The sequence below is a fragment of the Temnothorax americanus genome, unplaced genomic scaffold (assembly GCF_048541705.1).
Source record: "Temnothorax americanus isolate GAGA-0224 unplaced genomic scaffold, ASM4854170v1 Scaffold21, whole genome shotgun sequence".
In the NCBI taxonomy this organism is placed as follows: Eukaryota; Metazoa; Arthropoda; class Insecta; order Hymenoptera; family Formicidae; genus Temnothorax; species Temnothorax americanus.
In genome coordinates, this window is record NW_027509349.1 from 3,585,681 (window position 1) to 3,612,860 (window position 27,180).

Genomic DNA, 27,180 nt, shown 5'->3' on the forward strand with positions numbered 1-27,180 from the left:
TCATCTCTGTCTTCTCTTTCTCTCTTGTTCTACCCATCTTTCTCGCGGCGATTTTCTGTATCCCTCTCCTCCCTCCGACGTTTCCTTTTCTATGAAAGCGGAGACAGCGGCCAGGACCAAAGAGACCGAAAGAGAGCTCTCTCTGTGACACTGGGCGCGGGTGAGTGCCGGAAATATACCCGCGCGTGGCGTCTCGTCTTGCTCTTATTCGCCGGCGTTCACCAAGCCGGCGGCACCGTCACCAAAGAGTCGTGCGTCCGGCGTGTTGCTCGTGCAGTCGCAACAAATTTCCCGTCGCGTTCTCCACCGCGCGTCCGCGTGTCTGCCTCGTTACTCTGAGATTCGCGTTCCGGAGGGAAATTACATCGAGTCGTCTGATTCCATTTCAACAAATAATCCGTCACGGAGATGCCTCGGTGCAAATTTCGTTCGCGTGGAATCGTATGATCACGATAGCGGACGCGCGTTACACAGTCAGGTGTTCCCCTTTGAAACTCCCCATCCGTGGAAACGATTCTCTTTCCGATTGACTTCTAGTCTCGAACGTCGTTCAATTTCATTGATTAATGGGAAAGTACATTTCCTATAAGTCTTGAAAGAAAAGCCATAGTTATCGCTCAACCTGATGGTGAAGTGTGAGAGACTTTAAAGTCACCTTCTATTTTACTGAAATCTGCATATAGCAACAGTTATCGAATAAATCGAGGGTTGCTGACGTGCGTTATCACAATCTATTGATTTCCCCGAAGAGAACTCCGTGAGGTGGCCCGAGTGAAATTTACGCGGTGTTAAAATTAGCCTTGTGGTCCACTTGAACCTTACTAATACAGTTAAGGACCAAGCTCTTCCGCTGAACCGTCGAGTAAATCATTTCGCTCAACACAGTGCTTCGGGACGCTTTATTTCTTCCTTACGCTCTTACTTCTAAATATTCTAGAGTTCGTTGCCCTCCCCGTAGTTGCAAAGACTGATAGGAAAACAAACGTTTATTCTTGCGAAATATCATCTCCGCGATTGATCACTGTAGGAGGAAGAAATACGACTTGAACCGTATTCATTGTTACCTATTACAGATTTTTTTTTCCATTTTTTCACATCTCTTTTTCTTACCATGTCGCAAGTTTTTTTATTTTATACGCGAGTAAGAATCTCAATAAAAGATAAAGTGCCTCGTTGTTAACTTGTAACTTGTACGTTTGGGAAAGCTAGTCTTCCTATCGCGCTAACCCGTTAAATTAGCGTCAATTCGCCGTCACGCAACAACGAGTACCGTAATTAGCTCCCCGGGGTGACGGGAGGGAGGCTTATGTCACCGTTTACTCGACGATTGCCACGTGAGTGAACATGTGCACGCGTACGCACGCGCATCCAATTCCTCCTACGCGAGTGTGTGCGTGCGCACGTACTTAAGTACTTATAGAGCGAGGATGGCGATGGATCGGACGATGTACGGCAAGGTGGAGCCGGGTGACACTTATCAGCCCTATAGGATCACCATGAAGAAGGGCTCGCCACCTGGATGTAAGTTTCTCAAACGGGACGTTCGCCCCGCAAGAATGACAACAACGTGAATGCTCGATCCTTCCTGAGAATGAATTGATGCTTTAATTATACAGTATTGCTAATTCTCATTGTATTGACTCGCGAAGCGTCTCTCATTGCTCAATTAATTAGATATAAAAGATTCTATTATTAGTTATAACGTCAGCATTTATTGTTAGATTGGAAGATTTACAAAAGAAATATTTTAGTCGCATCGATTTACATCTCAGATAACAGAATGTCCCAAATCGGGACATAACTGACATAAGTCGTCTTAATGACGTCTTTAAGATGTTATATGTCTCGATTTGGGACATGCGTGTTGTCTCTTGTCTGGGATCTTAGGCTTTACGTTTTATATTCGCTATTGTAAATATAATTCGAATTCGTTTCGGTCATTAGCGGTTTAATCAGCCGTTATAATGAGAGATTATTTCAATGAATGATACTCGTGTTTACAATAGAGCGATTATTGAAAGCGATTGAATGGTTTTGGAGTCAGTCATCAAGGTTGCTCCGTCGAAGGCAGACGGAGCTCTGTTATGTTCGGAATTGTTCAATTTTCTAGCGCTATTTTATTTAAATAAATGAATTATCCTACGTTATCGATCCTTAAAAGACCATGGCACGCTGCTTAAAAAGCGAACTCGGGATAAAAAATTTACCGTCCTTAAAATACCGTGATTTAAATCAACTTTGAGATGTTCTTTAGGGTAAATATTTACCCTTACGAACCCTCCCTCAATGATCTTCTCCTTCACATATATTGTAAAGCGCACTCTCCTGAATAACCTTCAGAAGGTTTTAGCCGTTACTCGTTGTTTATTAAAAAGTTATGAATAAAAAAGTTTAGTGACTGAGACACGCGGATACGAATAACGACGTAAAGGAACGGAACTAATTTCTAAATCCTTGCGAGAACATGTCCGAAAGGAATTATTATCTACATTTACGGATAGATTACGTTTGCTGCTTATCTCAGACATGATGCAATTAATTAGACATCCATCAGACTATCCGTCACGTCTATTAAGCTGACACAGCCAATTCAGCACAATCGATTAAAATTTATACAGAAATTTTGTGCTTTTTGTTGCTAATTTGTTGCTCAATTCCCAATTTTGTTGCTCCAGCCGTTTCGGAGAAAATAGTGGCTGTGCTAACTTATGTTTAAAGTTAGCACAGCCATTCAAAAAATTGTGTTAAATAAAAAAAAGGTCATATTCTTTTAGTGCTTTTTTGTTGCTAATTTGTTGCTTTATTCCCGAATTTGTAATTTTATTTTTAAACCCTGGAAACTACCCTCAAAGCTATTTCTCCTTAAAAAAATACTCTAAAATTGCAAATTAGTCAGATATTTAATTAATTATGTTTAAGATTAGTTAATTACGTTTTACTGATTTTATTGCCAACCATTTGCATTAATTCCGATTTTGTTGCTCCACCCTTAATGCTTAAAAACCACCCTTAGTTTATATCCTACACAAGCACAACCTATTTAAATTGTAAATTAAACATATTTCCAAATTGATTATGCATCCCTGATTTTGTTGCTCGCTATTTTTAACAAATTCGATTTTGTTGCTCCACTCTTAATGCTTAAAAACTACCCTTAGCTTATCCTACACCAGCACAACGCATTTAAATTGTAAATTAAACAGATTTTTAAATTAATTATGCATCCCTGATTTTGTTGCTTGCTATTTTTAACAAATTCGATTTTGTTGCTCTACCCTTAATGCTTAAAAACCACCTTTAGCTTATCCTACACCAGCACGTTTTAAAATTGTAAATTAAACAGATTTCCGAATTGATTATGCATCCCTGATTTTGTTGCTCGCTATTTTTAACAAATTCGATTTTGTTGCTCTACCCTTAATGCTTAAAAACCACCCTTAGCTTATCCTACACCAGCACAACGCATTTAAATTGTAAATTAAACAGATTTCTAAATTAATTATGCATCCCTGATTTTGTTGCTCGCTATTTTTAACATTTGATTTTGTTGCTCCACCCTTAATGCTTAAAAACCACCCTTAGCTTATCCTACACCAGCACAACGCATTTAAATTGTAAATTAAACAGATTTCCAAATTGATTATGCATCCCTGGAATCTGTTTAATTTACAATTTTAAGGCGTTGTGCTCGTGTAGGATAAGCTAAAGGTGGTTTTTAAGCATTAAGGGTGGAGCAACAAAATCAAATTTGTTGAAAATAGCGAGCAACAAAATCAGGGATGCATAATCAATTTAGAAATTTGTTTAATTTACAATTTTAAAGCATTGGCTGGTGTAGAATAAGCTCTAAGGGTGGTTTTTATGCATTAAGGGTGGAGCAACAAAATCGAATTTGTTAAAAATAACGAGCAACAAAATCAGGGATGCATAATCAATTTGGAAATCTGTTTAATTTACAATTTAAATGCGTTGTGCTGGTGTAGGATAAGCTAAGGGTGGTTTTTAAGCATTAAGGGTGCAGCAACAAAATTGAATTTGTTAAAAATAGCGAGCAACAAAATCAGGGATGCATAATCAATTCGGAAATCTGTTTAATTTACAATTTTAAGACGTTGTGCTGCTGTAGGATAAGCTAAGGGTGGTTTTTAAGCATTAAGGGTGGAGCAACAAAATCGAATTTGTTAAAAATAGTAAGCAACAAAATCAGGGATGCATAATTAATTTGGAAATCTGTTTAATTTACAATTTAAGTGCGTTGTGCTGGTGTAGGATAAACTAAGGGTGGTTTTTAAGCATTAAGGGTGCAGCAACAAAATCGAATTTGTTAAAAATAACGAGCAACAAAATCAGAGATGCATAATTAATTTAAAAATCTGTTTAATTTACAATTTAAATTCGTTGTGCTGGTGTAGGACGTAGGATAAGCTAAGAGTGGTTTTCAAGCATTAAGGGTGGAGCAACAAAATCAAATTTGTTAAAAATAGCGAGCAACAAAATCAGGGATGCATAATCAAATTGGAAATTTGTTTAATTTACAATTTAAATGGGTTGTGCTTGTGTAGGATATAAGCTAAGGGTGGTTTTTAAGCATTAAGGGTGGAGCAACAAAATCGGTATTAATGCAAATGGTTGGCAATAAAATTAACTAATCTTGAACATAATGAATTAAATATCTGACTAATTTGCAATTTTAGAGTATTTTTTTAAGGAGAAATAGCTTTGGGGGTAGTTTCCAGGGTTTAAAAATGAAATTACAAAATTGGGAATAGAGCAACAAATTAGCAACAAAAAAGCACTAAAAGAATATGTCTTTTTTTTTATTTAACACAATTTTTTGAATGGCTGTGCTAACTTTAAACATAAGTTATAGCACAGCCACTATTTTCTCCGAAACGGCTGGAGCAACAAAATGGGGAATTGAGCAACAAATTAGCAACAAAAGAGCACTAAATTTCTGTATAAATTTTAATCGATTGTGCTGAATTGGCTGTGTCAGCTTAATAGACGTCTATCCGTCGGCGGTTCTCTCGATCGATCGGCGATCCGGTTACACCCGCGTACGATTGAGCATGCGACGTTCTCGGGATTGCCGCACGACATGGTCGGTGTGTTCTTTGACGATTGGTCGTACGATTGCCGTACGAATTCAAGGTGAACGCCGATGCGTAGGTATCTCTTCTTCCTCGATCGTTCCTTGGGGGGATCCGCACCTCCATATGAGGTCAGCTTCGCGTGGTTTCTACCTCCTACGCTCGCTCGCGACGCAAATATGTAAGAAGGCGCGATAAACGAATCGCGCACACTCGGGCCGGTTTAGATACCAATCGATCGATTGACCGAGTAACCGGTGAAAAAAATATTCCGTTCGAGGGAAAAGGGGCCACGTCCGTGTTGTTCGCAATTATTTTGCAATTAATATCTTTCGCGAGAAACGCGGGTTACTTATCGATAGTCACCAGAAGAAAAACGAAAGAAACTTTCGGATTTTTTTCGAGTTGAGTTATTACGCAGTTACTGCATTTTTTGCGAGTATGAAATATTGTCAAACATAAAATAAACGCTTTAGTCAATTCCGAGTTAATCGCAGTGCTCGCATATGCGCCGGGTGTGTTGCAGTGGTTTAGGAGTTGCAGTGCTCAAAATATAATATTTTGTTATCGATCGCCACCCCAATGTTTGTTTGATCGGAACTTTTCGATAATTTTTTGCTCCTGATTCGCCCATTCGATGCTCTATGTTAACCCTAGAATACACAGTTTTCTGAGCATCCTGCAAACACACACCATGGGTCTGGGGGACCCCTCTAACTTTGACAGGCTATAACTCTGGTTCAGATCAATATTTTTGGTCTTGTTTTTTTTTTTAATTTTAAAGCTTTGAGATTTAGAAATATGCCTGAATAAGTTTTAATACCGAAAAGTGTTATTTTATCATGATGTTATGAACTTAAAACAAAATATCGAAAATAAAAGTTCAGCGAGCAAGCGAAGTTTTGTTTGGGTCTGGGATTCATACTCTGTGTGTTCTAGGGTTAAAATCGCATCGGCGGAAGAGTGGCGCGGAAGGGAGGGAGATCTCACGTAACAGAGGTTTCGTAAGCGCGGCAGTCGCAACAGCACGTGGTGCCAGTACCTACTGGTCCTGCCAGACATCCGGACCCGATCGATCATCTTGCCGTCTCCGCGAATCATCCTGACGACGTATTTACGCACGTGCCCGTATCGCTCCACGTGTCCAGTTTTAGTAGTACGGGTCGTCGACGTGATCGTCGTTGATAAACAGAGTTTAATAGAGCCGGACGTTCGTCGATTTTCGTCGATTCCGTTCGTCTCCGGCTGTGATTTTTTGATCTCGCGACGATAATCTCGTCCATTTAGGACACAAATTAAGGCCCCCGCACAATGAAAAATATAAGAAGGAACAGATATATTAGTGATTAGAAATAAGAAATTAGGAATAAAGCTGGTGCATGGACTATTAATACACGGCTTCCGACAGGTTAAAAATCTATTGCTTGTGTTATTCCATGTTTCTGTTGCTTGTATTTTTCATCGTGCATCCAACTTTATTCTTGATTCTTTAGTCCTAATCGCTAATATCTGCTCCTTGTTCCTTATATTTTTCATTGTGTGAAGGCCTTTATTCTATCAGCGTCGTTGTTATATTTTGTTCCGCGGCTGCGTTATTCGCAGGTGTAGTCGAAGTGTGCAACGTACGGCCACGGTTCTTTTTATTTCTTCACGAATCCGATGGATCAATTCTGAAGTCGAAACAATTAAATCTAGACTAATTTTTTTCGAGTTGTTAAGAAGGTCGTCGTCGTGTGTTCGTAGATGGTAATCTTTTAGATCGGATGTCCACACCTTTTTCGAGACGCGCAACATTTCCGATGTGCGTCATGATCGATCCGAGAATGAATCCCGCGTCACGCGATCCGCGAAAATGAGATTCGCGACTGCGTTACTGATGGAATAGGATTAAAGTATCCAGTTAGAGAACGATGAGTCTAGCTAGTTCTGCTCTAATTTGAGGTTTATTTTTACCCCGCGTACAAGTTAGAGCACAACATAAACGCGCGCCGTGGTGGATTTAGTTCGCGGGTGTTTTACAGAGAATCCGGACGGGAACGGTTATCGTTGCCGATAACGATGAACAACGGATATTTTTAACGTAACAGTTTTTTTGTTTGTTTATATCCCCGAGCCGCCATCTGTCACTTCTGCTGCCCGTTGCGTATTTCTCGTCGCTTCCCCCTCTCGTTGGCAAAATCATATTTTAAAATCCAATTGGCATCGATAAGAATGCGGGATGACTTAGATATCACTACTGCGAGAAGCTATTCTTATAAGAAACTGTTTAATATATGTGATATTACACTGTTAAATGTTAAAGGATGAAATTTAAATCAATAGGGAGTTTTTGCAATACTCTCTTTCAGATATGGTAACCGTATCTGAATTGTTCAGACACATTCACTATCTGAACAATTGAGATATGGTTACCGTATCTGAAAGACAGTATTGCAAAAACACCCTAAATAAGTTAAATAACATTTTGCTATTTTTGACAACCATGCATGTGTGTAAAAATTTATTATTTTAACACAAAATAGTGTTTATTTTAACTCCATTGTTTTAGTTTAATTAACATTGTTTTAGTTAAATTAACGACATATTGAATAGGAGCAGTGGCGATTTATATAGGAATGTGATTAAAAATGACTCAATTTGAATATGATTTGACACTACGAATTTAACAGTGTATTACAGGAATTGATTCAAGAGTGAAAAAGATTTACATTTTGATTGCAATTTCTATATACATATATATATTTTTTTTATAAATTCGTTAACATGTCATATGTAAGTAGGTATAAGAGAAACAATGAAGCTTAAAAAATAACTTGACCTTCGCTTTTATAAATTTATCTTCGCAATAATGATCTCTCGGCCAACTTGTAACATCTTGCGTTTTACCGTTGTTCCTCGCGTAGAGAAAGTGCCGAGTGCGTTGTTGAAAACGTGTAAAAATGGCGGATATGATGAGACCTGTCTCGCCGATTTCACCGATTCGCCTGGCGACGATTCGACGTCACGCGCGGTGGGAGCAATACGTTAGTAAGTACTGAGAAATCGCTTATAATTAAACCCTATAATTCTGACAGTGCGTACGGCATACGTCTCTTTATCGGCTAAATGTGCCTTGTCTCACCAATTGTTCTCTTGATGTAAGATGCATCACCTCTTCTTCTGATTTATTTTCATTTTTAAATAACAGAAATTTTTTATGACTAATAAAAATTAGACTTATCTTTCACAATATCATAATTAATTTCTAATTACCTTATATTTTCCAGAAAATGACATTTTAGAAGCTAGCAACTTGTATGATCTTTTCTTTACGTTTACATACCTTAATGTATAATTTCAAGTTGGTCTCTTAAAATAAATAAATTGGCCTCTTCTTCGTTCGGTCAATTTAAGTTTCGCATTAATGCCACGCATCTGGCCGCGATTAGGCTCGCGAGTAATTCAGATTGATGGGAATTCATGTTGCGGCAGTAAGAGGGAAGATAACCGTTAATGATATAGTTAACGTCGCGAGTTCTCTGTCCTCGTCTTCATAATTTACGCAAGATGCACGCACGCGCGTGTTACGCACTCGCGGAACGCGCGATATTGATGTCCGGCTCGCGGTATGAATCAGTCGTGCAAAATAGACCTCGATAAGCTCGGCAGGCTCAGTGCCAGCGCTAAAGTCCCATTCAAACGATTACCCAATCCGCTCTCGCGGACGCAAAAAAAGATTGCGTTAGCGTAACGCAAAAACGCTAACGCATCGCGCGTGCAACGCACGCACGGAAGTACGCGCGGATGCATCTGAACGGGCGAGCCGATCTTATCTAAATAAATCCGGAAGTATTTTTGAAAATTTTACGTATTTGAAATATGTTCGAGCATTATCGATCTTATCGAGATCTCTCGAGAATTTAGTGTCGCGACACTTGTGTAACACTCGTTCACCTGAATATTTACTCTGACGTTGTTTTTAATGATAAGATATTTAATACGTGCGTTTATAAAACGCGAAACTACAAGTGTATTGTAATATTTTATGTTGAAACGTGTGTAGTCTTCTTCTGCCATTTACGATATATTTAGGTACATCACAGAATACTGCATGATTGTTCGCTATAGCACCAAAATGCTTTAAGTAACCAGTTCACCCAATAGCTATTCGGAAAGACCATTCGCCTTCGAATTTTCTCTAATTTGAATTAATATTCTCACACTTGCAATATTAATTACTAATTATTTTAGTTAAAAAAAATTTTTTTTAATGGACAAAGAAAAGTCACTTTTTAAATTAATCTAAAAATAAAGAATTAGACAACTTATGAATTAGAATGCGATACTAATGTAGATAGATTGCGTATCATGCGTTTTGTTACACTTTACGACTTACAATTAGAATTGCGACACAAACGTTAGAAAGATTGCGTGCCATGCGTTCGTTACACTTGTAATGTGTTAGTTTTCTGTAATTTGTTATTTTCTACACTGAGGACGACCAGATATTGGGCGAAACGTATGTAAATTTTATTTATTAAATAACTTAACACGAACACACACACACACACACACACACACACACACACACACACACACACATCTTGTTACGGCTTTATGCACCTTTTTTATACGGTTGATTACTAAAAATAAAGGTTTATAAAAACTCGTCTACAGAGAAACAAGACTCGAAACAAGACGTACTGTACATCGACCCAAACTCGTTTTTAAATAATCGAACCTGGATCGTCGAAGTTTCCCCAACTTTCTTCACTCTAAAATTATAAATTTAGATATTTAAAAACTAGATTTCTGATTAAGATCCAAGTTGAAGAATTTCATCAAGAAGTAGAGATGGGATCAGATTCAATATGCACTTAAAAATCTAAGTCAAATCCAATAATCAAGTTTTATTTTCTATATGGTTGGAATAATATTCATTAAGAAATAATATTTTATACATTGTAGGAGAGACTGTTGTACCTTGGAACAATATTTTGTTATTAATATTTTAGGAGATAAAATTAATTTTTTACAAAAATATGAGAATAGGGCTTTGTGTACAATGAAACAACAACATACATAATTTAAAAGCAATGGAAAAAATACCTTCGAGCAAGTATTTTTTTTTTTATTCAAAATTTGTTCCAAGGTACAACATGTTCATGTACCTATATCTTGGAACACACCCTCTTGTACCTTGAAACATACCTTGAAATATTGATATTTTCAAGTCAATTTTCAAGAAACTTGAGGATTTGAAAGAAGGGGAGGCCAATTCAATTTAAACATGATAGTAAGAAAATGTTACATTTATTTAAAAAATAAGTGTACAGATTTTAAATTAATATAAACTTTTTTCAAAAATTATTTAAAAAATTTTAACTGAGCCTCTACATGGGCTGAACCTTTCTTTATCTTTCCTTACCTGTCTTTCTTTACCTTTCTTACAGGATGCACTTTTGTTCCATGGTAGGTACAAGAGGGTGTGTAATCAATAAAAAATTAATATAGCTTTTTGAGGTTAAGCTGAAATTACAATATAATGCGCATTATTACTCACCATTAATAGGAGTTATTCAATAAGATAATTTACTAGCTCAGATACACAAAAATAAAAAAAATTCCCTGAAGCAAGAAATCCAATTTTGCTTAAGCTAAAACAACGAGTTTCAATTTTTCAACAAGCCAAGACTATTTAAATGGAAATGTGGTTATCAAGCTTTGTTTACATCTTTCTTCAATGTAGTTCACTCATAATTAGATAGATAGTGATAGCAGTTGGATACAGCTGAATGTTCCAACAAACACTATGCTCAAGGTACAATATTGTCTCCCCTATCTTGTGAAGTAATCCCGATCCCGATTAATTAATTTCGAATTTTAAATTGAGTATCTGCAGGATTCGAAATGTGTTTATAAGTAGTTTCTATATCGTAAAGAATCGAATTTTTTAAAAGTATATATAGTACACTCGAACTTTATAAGAAAGAAGTTGTTAGTTTAAAAAATATAGTGTAAAGATTTTAAGTAACTTTTATTTTATATTTTTAATTACATTTTTATTATATTTAATTTCAACGATTGATCTAATATTTTTATAATAATATCTAATATTTGTAATTATTAAAAATAATATATTAAAATAATTGTCGCTTTATATATACAAACGTTTTGATTCGAAGAAACGTAAAATTTCTAGTAAAATACTCATAAAAGATTCGAATACATTTGATCCAGATTTCAGTCCACTTGGAAATAATATTCTTGTTTTTCGAGCTACACTTAAAGAGTTTGAATCCATCTCGTGCAGGTTCAAGCCTACACTGTTAGAAAGTTTGTGTTAAATATAACATAAATCACATGTCCCAAACGGCCACTCAAATTTTTGTGTTAATTTAACATAAAATGGATGTGTTAAATGGTAATACTGACACTATGTTAAAATATTTCAACAGAAAGGAAATGTAATTCTGATCGTAATTTATTAATTGTGTGTACAATTAACATAACTTTTATGTTGAAGTTAAGATTGTAAGATAAAATCAACACTATTTTTCTGTTAATTTTTATTCCCTGCACTTCTGTTATAGAGTAAAATCGACATTCTTTTTCTGCAAATTTTAACACATTTAATAAATACGTTCAAATTGTGTGACTTTAAAATATTTTTAAAATTATTTTAATAATTTTACATTTTTAATTTGTTAAGTTTAATTAACATAGCAAGCATATGTTAAATCTACACATGTATATATGTGTTGATTATTTTACACGAAAATTTTAACAAGGACCTTTTTTAAAAAATTACAAAAATTTTCCAACGGTGATATATTTGAAAGTACTGCTTCTATTTTTTGAAGTAATCATAGAGAGTTTTAAACTACACCAACAGATTCGAAATTACTTATAGGATATTAATCCCATTGCTACCTAAAAGTACATTTAAAATAAGTATTTAAAATGCAGAGAACTGAGAAGTTCTTAAATTCCTCTAAAAGAGCAAAGTAAGACACCTTATATCTTCTCCCCTAGGACCCCTTCTCTCCTAGAACAGCCGAACGTTTCCTCGAAGCTACGGCGTGTTTGTATGCGGTATAATCGGTTTCCTCGTAAGCAGACGTCGCGGAACACCCAGCCGCCTAAGCCGTCCGTTTCTTCTGAACACCGCAGCTTCCGTCCAACGTACGGGAATGCCCCACTACCGTCTTAATGCCTGTTTAATGTCCTTCCTCCTCTCCAGTCTCGTTCCTTCCTCCAGTTCGCGGTATCGCCTTCCTGCGCACTTCAATGACAATCAGTTCCGTCGACGTTCCCGTGCACACCGCGTCACTCGCATGCGTACACCCGCCTCGTTAAACACGTGTTGTCTCTCAGGAGTGCGTGGAAAAATTCGTCGTGAAATCATCTGGAACTTCTCGCGAGTGAAGGCGAGAGTGCAAGTTACTGTAAGGTGAACGGGAAAAGAAGCAAACAACAATATAAAGCCGCACTTTGACTTTATCGTTCTCGAGAATTTTTTTGTGCGATAATTACGATTCGATCCTGGCACTCGATCGACGTTTCTTGGATTTATCCCGTATTTCTGTAACTCTCCGTATTCCGAAGCGTAGACGACGACGCGCGACGAAATGGTGACAATAACAACAATAGTAATCCCAGAATGTATACACAATTGTCGCGATAGGCGCTGCAATTCGCGATAAATTTGATTAAAGCTCGATAAACACTTTGCTTTTCTTATCAGCGTCAGTTTTTCACGCGATAGAGCGTCACGGTATCTCGGCTCGCTTTGTTTTTCTCATATTTCGCTTCGGTGAACTAATTCGCTGCTTCATTTCTCGGTATAACGTCTCAGAGTTACACATACATTCTTTCTTAATTCCAATTTTTCGTTACTTTGTGAAATCTCCCACGCAAAAGTTTTTAATAATTATTTATCTCTTACATCTTTAACTTTTTTTTACATACTTATTTGATTACGCAATAGGCGAAGAACCGTGGAAGAATCGCCAACTAAGCCGTTAATTTGTGAAAAAAGTCACGCCGGAACCCTCAGTTTTGTGATTTTTTTTCACTCGCGGATTTGTCCCTTCGGTTTCGCGCTTTCTCTCCTACTCGCCGAGGTCGGCCCGAAACTCGCGCCCGCTCGCGGGGTTCAACGTTCCTGAAATACTTAGTGCGTCGGACCTCTCTCGCGATCTCGCGATGGAGACGACGCGTGTACCCGAAGAAGAGAACCTGTACCAGGTGTACAATCGCGAGAGAGCTACCAGCAACCTCGTTACTCTTGGTAAACTAAACACATCATATTTCTTTGAATAGTTAAGTTTAGGCTTGAACGACAAGCTGATATAGCCTCGGCGGGGCAAACGAGTCAGCGGTTTCTGAAAGAAGTTCCCAAGTTTCTAGAGACTTTTAAGGAATTCTCTCTCTTGTGAACAGAGAAAGTTTGGACGAGAAGCAAATCTTTTACCGTCGATACCGCGCACGAGAAATCCGCTATAAACGTAGATCGGAAAAGAACGTGAATTTGCAACAATAGGGATTCACGTGGCCTCTTTCGACTTGTGTCATAACGGATTTCTCACGCGAATATGATGGTAAAATGTTTATACTTACCTCCTCCCTTTTCACGGCACCAAATCTTTCGTATTTTTCTCCGTGTATTCAACATCAAATACGTAATTAAACATAAATAAAATTTAATTTCATCATACATCTGCTAGGAACGCAATTTGCGTTTAGCATTGTTCTCACCCGTATTTGTCGTTTACGTGAATCTCGTATTTGCGTGAAGTATATGATGTCATGTAGCATTTAGCACGTGCAGGCAAATTGACAGTGTCTTTTCTGAGATTTTAAGTTAAATAAATTAAGCGCGCCATAGCAATCACGCGCCTGCCAAGGACGGCGATGAAGTAGGCATGGCGTCATCGTGAAACAATGTCGTGACATTTCTTTTTTTACATACCTACCTATAGCAACTCGAAATTAAATAAGTGAGCCCGATGCCCGATTGACCCAATAATGCGATATCAATTCGTAGAATATAATTTTGTGTCTTGCAACAATAATTAATAATAACAGAATAATAATTATTATCTTTATTATTCTGCTTAACACACAAAATTATATTATAAATATATTATATCAAATTGAGAAATACAATCTGTCAACTATCAAAAGCCAAGTATTTATAATCGAAATAAAAGAACGATTATATTGGATAAACTTCCGAAAACCTCCTACGCCCAATTTACGTATTATTTGATGGAAATGTTTCAAATGGCCTCCAAATGAATGCCCTTAAATGGATTTTTACTGATGAAAAAGATAAAGGCATAAAATGTTTAAATAAAGTTGTATGTAGTGAAACACAATTTAGATCCTTTTCAAAATTAATTTCAGAGAAATAAAGAAGTATATTCTGGTTGAAGACATAATAAATCTATTAAAAATTAAAACTAAGCATTTTTTTTTATTTAATTATTTTCTAATTTTTATAAAATTATGGTTTAGTATGTGATAGACTCATTACAACTTTCCACGCGAAACGAGGTTCACTCCATATCGCCCACTGCAGGGGTGCCACATGGGTTTACAACTTTCCACGCGTGGAAAGTTCACCCATGTACTTTGCAAGGCACACTATGTGTCTAGTTTAATGGTAGTCGAGCCCCCGCACGGGGCGGAACCTAATACTTACTGCATCCATGCACGCATGCACTTTTTCATACATCCACACAACAATTGGTTATCTTTTTTTTAATGTTATTTTCAATTCATAGAGTGAGATATAATTTTTTTTTATTACAAGAACATGAAAAACGTTAATTTGATCAAAAAATTAAATTTTTTTCTTGGAAACTAAGCATTTGCGGATCTTAACACTGTGGGTTTTGACTATGTTTAGTTTTAGTGGATACTACATACCTGTAAAATTTTATCAAATTCGGGTGTGGGAGGTTTTCGGAAGTTTATCCATTATATTTAATTTCTTGTTTATTATTCTGTGGTCTGAATAAGAATATATTGCTGCAATATAGTTAAGAAGTTGGTATTATGTAATAATGAAATCTTCAACCGTTATTAATTTATGGAGTAATAAACAGAAAATAAAGATAAGAGCTCTTTAAATAATAAATCTAAACATTTCAATTTAGAAATATTTTCACTAAAAATTTTTACGATTCTAATTTAGATCTCATTTAATCGTGAATGTCCATCTTATATCCATTTCCATCTCAATGCAGATAAACTTTAATCTCGGTTTAACTTACTTTTTATTTTTTTCTAGTTGTTAGAACCAGAAGAAGACAAAAAGTAAGTTAAACCGAGATTAAAGTTAATCTGTATTAATAGAAATGGATATTAATTAAACCATTTTCATTTATTTTTTATACATATATTGATTGCGACAAGTGAAGGAATTAATTGTACGGCGGGAACGTAGTTTCCGCCTATTTGTCTCTACAAAAATAAGAATTAACTATCGCGGGCAAAAGCCCGAAATAGCGGAAATGCCTTGACAAATTTAGGGATGAGATTATATGAGAAATCACACGAGTTGATTTTTTACGAGATAGATTTAAACTTCCTTTAAAGATTGGTTTGGTCCGTCTGCAATTTAAATTGCACGTGAAACTAATCCATCGACCTATTGTATATTTCCAGATGCGCTTCTGGCAGATCTGCAGAATACTGTATCGTCGGAAGGAAATCACGTCGGAGGTAACGCGACGCCCGGTTACGGATCGCTGAATGGCGCGCGCATCCACACGACCACCGGCTATAGATCCTACGACAATCGAACATCGCCACTGCCGCCACAATCGGTATGTCGAGCCTTGCGATTACAATTAGAGCATTAATAGATCTAGAAGGAGTTGGAGGACGCGCCTCTTGCGTGCGCGTTTGCCTAATTCCAGATTCACATTGAAAACTCTCAGACTCTGCGTGTCCAAATAGCACAGATAATCGTTATGATCAAAAGAACTCAAAAAGGATTTATCACTTTTCAAATTTTTTATGAATTTGCGTAATTTGTTCGAAATGAATTGAAAAATAATTCCTTTTTGATATTTCAAAAAACTGCGAGCGCTAATAACGTGCGCTGCCGCGACGCGGCTACATATCATACGCCAGTATACCTTCTTGTAAGCAAAAATCTTCACGCGCTAGGATACAAGGGCTGGATTCGGGGAGCGCGCTATTAGCGCTATTTGCTTATTCTATCCTTGTTTTACACCTGATGAGCGATAAAGATAGAATAGCGCTAATAACGCGCACCCCGAACGCAGCTAAGGCGAGCCTGTGAGATACTAATATTTTTTGTGATATCTCCGAGATATCATGCAGAAATAGCAAAATGCACTAGTACATTTTATGTTCTTTTCTGATACAGAAACTGGATTAGAAGATTTTTGATAAATCCTTTTTGGATAAATCATGAAGGATTCTTTCTTATTCTTCTTCAGATACAAAATAGCATTCAGATAAAGCTCCATTGGAATAGTATTTAACAAAACATAATTTCGAATTTATTGCGAATTCTTATGGGGTAGAAAAAGAATGTCTTTTGTATCCGAAGAAGGATTCAGAATTGATGATATAGAAATAAATTTCTTTTACACTTTTAAGAGTTTTTTTTAGAAATGATACGGAAAAATAATTTATTTCATAAATCGGGAATTTAAAAAGAATTCTTTTTCAATTCTCCTTGCTATCTGAGCAGTTATGTCCGAGTTGATCTTATGAAATCATAGTAATCAAGTCTGTATCTTCAGCACCAGATCTAACAAGGAATCTCATGGAAGCGTCTTTCTCCGATTTTTATGAGCTTTTAATACGTTGTATTTTAGATCAAAACAAGGAATACTTTTTTTTTCACGTGCCCAGTTTGCATATTTAGGGAGTAAAATGTCTCTTTTATCGGTTTTCTCTTTTCGTCGAAACTATAAAAAAGATAAAAAAAATTGTTTTAATATAAAATTTGTATGGTTTTAAGAGTATTTTAAAATAATGAAGAGAAATTTTTGATATATTTTTTCTTTTTTAAAGTACCTACCTCTACCACTTAAAATTTTTTTCAAAATTTAAAAAATGTTTAGTACCATATTAAAGGTTATTTTATTATGAATTCAACCACATATAATAAAGTTATGTTTCGGAAAAAAATATTAAGTGATGAGAGTATCTCTTATTTTGATCTAGAATACAACATATTAAAAACTCACCAAATCGGGAAAGCTTCCGTGTGTTTTCTTATGGGCTAGATTTGCGAAGAGAATTTTAGAAGAGTAGGCCTCCGTTTTGCCGATATCACGATTCACGAGAACGTTTCCGATGATAAGACGACATCAAGATCGATGAGCTAGAGAAGCTCGTTGCTGAAGAAACGTTGCTGAAGTCGTGGACGTGGTTCGCCAGATGGAGCCAAGCGGTTTGATGGCGCGATCCCGACTATATTCTGAATGCTCGCGATTTCCACAAAGTATAAACTGCCAACGCAGAACGATGTTGGTGCCAGAGGCGTTTGACATAAATATGAAAGGATATACACGCGCGATCTTAGAAGGTAAAGAAAACTATTTTCGACAGGATTGACGGCAATAAAGATTCTCAATATTTATTATATATAAACCCTATCTCTCTCTTCTCATCTCTCCATACTAAAATGTTAAACGTCAAACGCATTCGTTGTATCTATGTCATTTATCACGGTTTTTCTCTTTCGACGCTATATATAAGGGTCGTAATTTCAATGTGCTCCATTATGTACGTGACGGATACCTTTCGGATACAAAATTAACTCTTTGGCACTAAGACCGTTTTGCGATTCCAGTTTACAAGTCCCGAAATAGAGTAATCCGTCGTCACGGACGTGAAAGCGTGACACAGGAGGAATCCGTAAATAAACCTCTTCTCTGACGGTTAATAACTGTCGATACGATGTTTTGGCAAGATACAACGTGGTCTCGTCAATGTCTTTCGATCGCCCGCAGCTGGTTCTTTCAGGGCCACCATTAATACAGACATTCACGATTAAGCAGATCCAGCTTACTAGGAGAGGACCAGGTAGTGACGTCACCGATTTAAATAAATTTTTAATATGTTGTAGGGTTAACCCCCCACTAATTAATGGTAAAGTAGCACGATGCAATACTCGAGCATTCGCAAGATATTTTGCATCGAAAGTTTTCGTTTAAGGGGTTTTCCTAGTGTGACAGGGCCTAAAATGAATGATTTTTAAAAGGAAAACGACAAAGTTAATTGATGAACAACTTTTCCCACATATACTACTATATTTCAAGTGCATCAAATTTTTTCAAAATTTTATATCTGTTATTAAGCCCGTGCCAGCCATTTTTTTTGGAGCGCCGCGAAAAAACGGTGACCACGATTGCAGCCGTTGTAGTTATCTGAAACAAAAAAGCAAAAGGATTTTTAATCTACTTGAGTGTGGCTATCGTCTGAAACAGAGAATCATGAAAAAATATTGAAAATTTAAAAAATTATAGCGATTATAATTATTAAAATAATTAATTATTTTAATAATTATAATCGCTATAATTTTTTGCACTTGAAATATAGTAAAATATGTGGGAAAAGTTGTTCATCAATTGGCTTTGTCGTTTTCCTTTTAAAAATCACTTATTTTAGGCCCTGTCACACTAGGGAAGCCCCTTAAACGAAAACTTTCGATGCAAATATCTTGCGAATGTTCGAGTATTGCATCGTGCTACTTTACCATTAATTAGTGGGGGGTTAACCCTACAACATATTAAAAATTTATTTAAATCGGTGACGTCACTACCTGGTCCTCTCCTTGTTAGAACTGTCATGGAATTTTGATCTCAAACGCGGATGTTTCTAAGCGGAAATGTTTAGATCTTTTATTATAGAGCCTATATATATCTTAAGTATTCCTAACACGAATATTATTACCGAAATGCACACACAAAGTGCGTATAATATTAAATAGAAGTTATTAATTTTTTTATCTGCACACAGAAAAATATTATTCTACAGCCAAGGAAAGCAATTACTTATGCTTTTTTCTTCTAAGTAAAGCCTGATCTACAATGTGTTCTTTGCTTCCTGTTTTTTGCTCTTAACTTCTTTGCGACTATCTCGTATTTTGCAATTCCGTCGCGTAACGCGATGTTTTTTGTTTTCTGTCGCCTAAGATAAAAATTGACGAACTTTAGAAGAGACAAGAAACCACGTTTTACGCGACGAAATTGCGAAAAGGTTAAGAGCAGAAAACAGAAAGCAAAGAGCACATTGTAGATCAGCCTTAATAGTTCTCTTAAACAAAGAATATTTTCTTAATAATAGTTTCAAGATATACTCTTCACAAGTTTTAAGAAAACCTTGTGCTCAAGAGAAGAATTTTATTCTTTTTTCAAGAATATTACATAGAATTAATTTAAAGAAAGAAAGTTATTCTTGCTTCTCTCAAATAAATCCATGTTCTCTATTCAAATAAACTTTTTTTTTCTAGAAACAATGTTATCTGAGAACAAGTTTTAGTTTCATAGGCGGCTAGTTTACGATGATTCTTTAGGTAAGAACATAAAATACTTGAAATCAATGAATTACTTCTTTTGAAAACTAAATATTGCAGCACTAACAAAGAATATAATCTCTTTTTGGAAATAAGCGATTATTCTGATGAATAAAATTTATATTTGAGTCAAATAGTGGATAAACTTTTTTTCAAGAAAATGTGATATCTTTATTAATGTATACGGTTCTTTTCCGTATAGTAAGCAAACTGAATTTTTATATTAACCTTTCGCGTGGTCACATTTATCTATAGTTTCATAATTGTCACACCAGGGTCAAAACAATCCCAGCGACTTTTTAATCGGCTGCCGTATTTACAGTTTTCATTATTTTGACTTGAAAAAATTACTGAACCTTCTTGAAATGTTGTAAAATTTGCCGCAATATTAATTTTGTTAATTATTTAATATTAACATATTGAAAAAAACGCAAAAGTTAAGGTAAAAAATGACTTTATTTAATGTTGATTTTTGGTAGATGGCATCACAAGGCCCGTTTCAAAGTTTGGAGTTAATGTGATTCTGCTTTGAAAAATTTTTGGAGTCATGCTGACTCCAAGAAAAGAGTTAAATATTATTTTTTGAAGTACTAAACTTGCTAAGATCCAGAATATGTTTTGTAAACGTAATCCTTATGATAACTTTATAGATTTGCGGATATACAACTTATGAAATACTTAAGACAAATAATATTTACTTGCAGGTAGTATGCTTTTCTGTTACACGTATCACGTATCTGCGTTACCTTCTGTTATTTTGCAGACGTATAACGGTATAACATTGCCAATAATTTGATTGGCGGACGCTCTGAAATATTTTCAAAGCGTGACCGCTTAAATTTGTTTAGACATGGAATCATTCGTGTTACAATACAATCATGAAAATAGCTAAAGAAGTCTAGAGAACAAACTTGAGGCAGTTTCCACTCGCGACAAAATTCCGTTATCTCTCTCGCGTTAACCGTCGCTTGTTTTGAGAGGAAAAAAGAGAAACTTTCAAAGAGTCATAAAGCCCGGTCGGGAATAAGTGTGACGCAACGGCGGGGCTAAAATTAGAATCAATATCGCGTCTAAAATTGACTGTCCGAAGCATCACTACGGCAACAACGTCGAAACGTGCGTGGCAGACGCGGAATCGCGTATCAGTCGGGAGAGATTCTCGAGTTACTCCCGCACTCTTTATTTTCATTGGAGAGAAATTACACGAGGATATGAAATTGCCTGAGGATATACGAAGGTTACGCACACAAACTGAATTGAATTTTTTCGCCGCCAGAGATAGAGCAGTGAATAAAGAAAATTCGAATTTGAAATTAATACATTGCACGAACAATTTCAGAAATCAGCTTCTATAATTAAAGAAGCTGATCAGAGATTAGAGATCATTCAAAGGACTTTTATATTTAAGGATATGAAGACATTTCTTTTCTCGCTTAAATTATACTGCATCAAGGTACTTTTTTCTCTCTCTTTCTCGAAATCGCGACGTGTACTTTTCATCGTGCCTAAAAGGAAGATATATCACCTGTATCAATAAAGTATTATTAAAAGTTATCGATTGTTGAATGAAATAATACAAAGTAAAGGAATTGAGGCCGAGAAATATCATGATACGCAAATAAAAGTGTCGTATGGCAATATTACGAACAATATTCTGCACATAAAAGTTGTACGGGACCGATGCATTTCCGCGAGTTTTCTGCGACGGGGAGACCCCCACCTGTTACGTTTCCTGCCGATTTTATCGATTCTCGCTCGGCCTAGGGCAGCGCGGTCTTTATTATTCATGATCTTCGGACTCGTGTCGCGCTCCGGTTGCAAAATTTGCGGTCGAACGTGCGGCCTAGCTAAGGCTATATTATACGTGCCGTACGCTGACCGCGCCAATCCTCGCTGAATTGCGCTTTATTCGCAATATAAATAAAAGTAAAAAACCACCTATGTCCATCTTTAGCCCGACAGCTCCGCCGCAATATCGAGTCGCGAATTATGTATATTCATGCATTCAGGAGTGCGCAAATATATGTATCTTTCTGCTGGCTTTTGCATACTTTGACACTCTCCTCACAGCGATAAAACTCGTGTCTATTGTGAAACTGGAATCGAGTACACAGACGAGCGAATCGATTTTGATGCATTTTGCAGTGGAAGCCGTACGGGCGATAGTAGCATTCGCAGTTCTGCTTTTAGCTCTTCTTACGGAGTACTTTACTTTTAATCGAAAAGAAAGTTTGTTACCGTCTTGTCATTTTTAATTAGAAGAAGAGTGGACTTAAAAAAATACATACTTTTTCTTTAACGCCCGGGATGAATTGTAGATGCGTAACGGGTGCTCGATTCTACAAAATGTTCATAAAAAATGGCAATTAAATGATTAAGTAACTGAAAAATGACTAAAATAATTTTAAAAAATGAAAGATTTGTTACTTTTTAACTGGTTATCCATTTTCTTTGTTTTGATTAGCATTATTCGCGTAGAAACAATGAAAGAGAACACTCTACGTTAGGTCAATGAACTTCTTTAAAGTCCAGGTAATCGTACTGCGATCGTGACACTTGTCATTTGAAGTCTTAGTATAAGCATTACTTCAAAGCTATTTATTTTCGAGTTATAAAGCATTTTCTACAGCAGATGTTTGATATGTTCTTCGTTCATTTCAATACACAATTCGACACACTTTCTCCTCGAACACGTTAAAAAATTCCAGGTTTATTTCGTATTTGTTGACAAGAGTTTTCAATTTTCTGTATCAGTTCATCCAATGTGTCAACCGATTTGGCGTACACCATGGTCTTCAAATGTCACCATAAATAAAAGTCTAACTCTAACGGATTTAAGTGCGGTGAGTGCTGACCATGCAATTGGACCGCCATGTCCTATATCCACTTTTTTGAAAACAATTGCTTAAATGTTATCTAACAATTATATGAGGAAATGCGCACAATTCGTGAATGAACCGCATTTGTTGTCTATGTAGAAGAGGAATATCTTTCAAAAGTTCGACGATGTTCATTATTCGTCAACCTTAGAAGCTCATGAAGGACGAATATATGAGTGGTCACGTGTAAATACGTTATACAATGCATACTCGTGAAACGAACGGAGAATACATCAAATGCAAGTAGATATAAGTGGTTTTTGGAGTAATACTTATTAAAACTTTTCGGTTTGTTTTCACGAGTACTCCTAAAAGGTATCACTTTTTTCAACACTGTATATTTATATAAACATAATTGAGAATTTATTTTGATTATATTTATCCTTACATTTAATTATTATGTTTTTGTAAATTTATATTTAAATATTGTGCTACATAAAAATAACATAATGTTTTTGCAGTGCATTATTACGATAAATGTGTACTTTTAAATTAATCTTTTTTCCACGTTTCCGTTTACGTCATGAAACTCGTCTGGACTCGAAAAGGAGAGAAACTCGCGCGTTGAAGGTTTGACAGTTTTATGTTTTATGATTGACGAGTTAGGACAGTTGAGTTGACAGTTGCCTCCGCTGTGCTTAACGCACAAGCTTTGGCGTATCCTGATCTGTCAGGTCGGGGACTACGGCCGTCGCGTATATCGCTACGCCATGTTATAATCTTTGGCCCTTACAAATCACGCTTGTATAAGTCGCGCCATTCACATTACTTTTCTCGGAACGTGTTGTTACCGCATCGATCTGTCATCAAGTTTGCACTGCAGTCGTCATTCTCGGATGTGACGCGATCCAGTTTAGATACAGTCCGAGACCTATTTTCGCGACGGCCAACTAGGCGAAATTTTCACGAGCTTGTTTTGCGAGGCGTTCAAGAAGTTTTTGATGTAGTACGTTATATTATAATTTTTTATTTACAAATTACACCGCAAAAAATTTTTTTTAGCTATTATTATTATCAATTATAAATAACAAAAAATTTTATTTTTATCTGTTGTAAATTTTTTGTTTTTAAGATGGTTAATAATTAATTAACTAAATTAATTAAAAATATCGTAAAATCTGTTGATTATTAATTCTTTGTCGCGGATAATCTGTTATAAAGCAAAAAACGTTCGTAATAATAAATTTTTTATTGGTTTGAGTATCTCTGAGCTTCGCTATTTCAAGGTTGTTTCTCGCAACATTGACCAACGCTTAATTGCACAACATGATGCTAAATAACGTCTCGGATTATATGGCAATCGACAATGGCAATAACCATTTCTTGCCGAATTACCGTTCGAGTGCCAAATCCTGCCGGATGCCGGATTGCCGAAGGTCGCTCGGGCTGTACAACTTTCCCTTTGACGTGCGAATTTAGCTCGCACGCGCCTGTACTTGATTCCAGAATGCGATTCGATGCATCTGCATCTGCCATTATAGCCCGTTGCATAAACGTTGCCGAATGCGGTAACAACGCGAGCACGTGACCGCGACGGATTGGAACTACACAGATGCTGGACGCGTGGGGTGTGGGGTGTCTCAGATGAGAGGAGTATGCGAAGTACCTCGCAAATACCGTTTTAATCACGATAGGAGCCAACGAAAAATTTTGAAAGAATTTTTTTATTGAAAATGATTGATTTGTTAAAAATTTCGAAAATAATTAACTTGCAATAAATTAGTTCTTCTTGGTAAATTGGTTATTCTATATCGCAGATTGAAAACTCATAAAAAAGGCGAGTATTTTTGTATTTTTTTCTTATGAAAAATAAACTAAATTTGTTTAAAAAAATTTTTTGTCGATAAATTGGTAGGTACGTCTCGCGTCTGATTAATGTAAAGATCGCACGACATCCCCTGCAGATGCTGCGTCGCGTTAATAATGATGTCGCTGCCGAAATTTCCACGCTAAGCGCCGATACGTCTTACTGACATGTTTCTGCTGGCTAACCGCGAATATATTTTTAGACCGACAGCTCAGCGTGTAACCTAGTTTTCGTCCAGCAGGATGCGCCGTAATGTTGCTTTATTGCAAAAAAAATATAGTCGCGCGGGAGTTTGGCGATAAATCTCACCGTCCTTGTTCGCTTCCCAGAAATTCGACTACAATTTGTCTATTATTTTTGGGTGCTATTTAAAAGATCATAAATTATTCAATAAACGAAGATCTGGAAAATCGTTTATTTCAATATTATGATACGGTCTTACGAGAGTTGTAAAAAGTATCCTGAAATATAAATGTAAATACTTGCGACAGTTGCGGTGAACACGCTGTATGAAAAAAGATAAAGAGACAAATTTAATGTATTTTAGATATAAATTAAACAATTAACTTCTTAGCTAACTAACAATAATATCTATTGATGTCTTGTGGTTTAAATAGCGAGGAGAATAACCGGCGTAATTGGTGATTTATTTTTATGCGCAGGGAGGATTATTGGAGACCGACCTCAATTGCGCTACTTTCGTTACGCATCATATTTACGAGTCCTCTTCAAAGACTCGTAAGCTCCAATTTATCGTTACGAATAGTTGCGGATCTCATTTGGCCATCGATTAGCCTGACGTCAAGCATCAAATTTAATTTCGGTAAACAAGTCGGAGCGACTTCTCGCGAGTTGCCAATTTTGTAATTGAAACATCTTTGGCTTACTTATTAAATCTGATCTTTAACGTTAATGTTGGACGATATGGACAAATGTTATATATATATATATCCAGAACAATATATTCAATTAATATTATTTAAAAAACTCAAATTATTGCACATATGACATGAGTTTATTTTACATAAATATTATAAATTGTACTCGCGTTGTTTAAATCATAGGACACGCCAAAAATCCTTATGTTTCCCAATGAATCTTATTTAATATTATTATCGAACATTTATCTTTTTTAAGCAGACGGGACGCGATCATATTTTTAGGATATTTACTCTCGCGACTAAAAGCAATCTAAAATTGATTCTGCGGGACTAAAAACGCATGTCGTTCTGAACGACGACGTTCTACACGCGCCGCATAATGATTCTAGTGACATCATGGTTCTAAATAATAATGCATTTTGTAGAAACTTGGCAGACCATCGCTTTTTGTCGATTAACAAGCCAAGAGTATAATCTTAGGTAGATGCAGAAAGTCGTGCAGCTGTCGTTCAAATCGTCTCCGTACTGTCCATTCATCCGAAGAAAATCCTCTTTATTGTTGACATTAAATTTTCTAACAGTTTCCGACATTTCAATATTTAAGAGCTTAATTTAAATTGTTAGTTAATTCTTATTATTCTATGATTAAAACAAATATAGGTATAACACTCGTTATCAGGCTGGAATTTCGTCAACAAGCGTGGAATTAACAGCAGAATTATCAACTAACACAGGGCTAAATTTTGCGCTCGAAATCGCGCAGTCAACGATAAATAATAAACTAATAAAAATAAATATTTTAAGACACGTGAACTTATTATGGAAAAAAAATAAGATGTTATATTTATCCTTTCAAGACAGTTTTTTTTATTATGTAAAATTAATAAAAAGATCGGTGTCTTTGATGAACACAATTATGATACGAACGAGCTTGGAGCCGTTAATCGCTTCATCTTTCCGGTCTTTTCTGAATGTTGTAGCCGACTTATCAGAACCGCGAGGCGATAGAGGAAACCATGGGTAAAACTGGAAGCGCGTCTTATACCCAGGCCGGCACCGGGAGCAAGATGCCTTCCCTCAATAACAATCTTTCCGAGCTGGACACCCTCCTGCAAGACCTGAGCAACGCGCGCTATAATGCCCACTATCAAGAACGAGGTTGACTATTTACTCTTAACCCTGTCCCGAATAGTCAGTTTCAATGAGCAAGACTTTTTGGCGACTCCTTGCAATCCATGTCTCTCTGAATCTCTCTGTAAAAAGTCACACACGATGTAAGACATAAAAATTTTTTCACAGATTTAAGGCCAGTATTCATAGTCGAATCTTATATTTAAGACTATCTTAAATACAATCTTAAGATGTTATGAACCAATCACAGAACCGTATTAGCATCTTAAGGCATTACATAAGACAGTCTTGAAGTAAGAACCGACTATAAATACCGTTCTAAATCTCATAGACGCGAATAAGACTAACGATATCTTGTTTTCCAATCAATCTTTTTTCGATACGATTTGAGCAAATTTTAGAAATCGCAATTTTATTTCAAAAATGTATAAAGTCGATTACTAAAAAGATAAATCGACGAAAGTTGCTGAATAGAAATCGACTTTAAATTTGCGGAAAACGAATCTACATATTGTATAAGAGAGCGTGATAATTTCGATAACGTTCTATTTTTTTTTATTTTCTTTACGTACTGGTAAGCCTTTCGGAAAAGGGCAAAGAGACAGTTTCACAGGAGCAGTTTATCGTACAGAGTTGCTCGATGATTATAGACAGCCGCGCGTCCACGACAGGAGTGAACGGGGGTGCGACCAGCCCCATGCTTCGTTCTCCAAGTAGCATGTCAGCCTCTCGACCCACCGTCGACTCATTGCTCGAGGAACTAAGCACCGCAGTGCCTAACGGGTGAGCTTTCTATGTGCGCGCAAATTAATCCCAAAACAATGTAAGAGTTGTATATCAA

General features: G+C 36.2%; 1 protein-coding gene across 1 annotated transcript; it reads left to right on the forward strand.

Moving 5' to 3' along the window:
- LOC143897894 (uncharacterized) lies at positions 1 to 26,998 on the forward strand. The gene is made up of 4 exons (XM_077406857.1): positions 1 to 1,521; positions 15,747 to 15,907; positions 26,189 to 26,366; positions 26,919 to 26,998. The coding sequence occupies exons 1-4, from the start codon at positions 1,428 to 1,430 to the stop codon at positions 26,981 to 26,983; spliced, it is 498 nt and encodes a 165-aa protein (XP_077262983.1). The 5' UTR covers positions 1 to 1,427; the 3' UTR covers positions 26,984 to 26,998.
- The last annotated feature ends 182 nt before the right edge of the window (positions 26,999 to 27,180 follow it).

What these genes read in the sequence shown, in the direction of transcription:
- LOC143897894 (XM_077406857.1), top strand. Translation starts at nt 1,428, where the DNA reads ATGGCGATGGATCGGACGATGTACGGCAAGGTGGAGCCGGGTGACACT. An exon ending in CGCCACTGCCGCCACAATCG is followed by an intron (nt 15,908 to 26,188) that starts GTATGTCGAGCC and finishes TGAATGTTGTAG; the next exon opens with CCGACTTATCAGAACCGCGA. An exon ending in TGCCCACTATCAAGAACGAG is followed by an intron (nt 26,367 to 26,918) that starts GTTGACTATTTA and finishes CGTACTGGTAAG; the next exon opens with CCTTTCGGAAAAGGGCAAAG.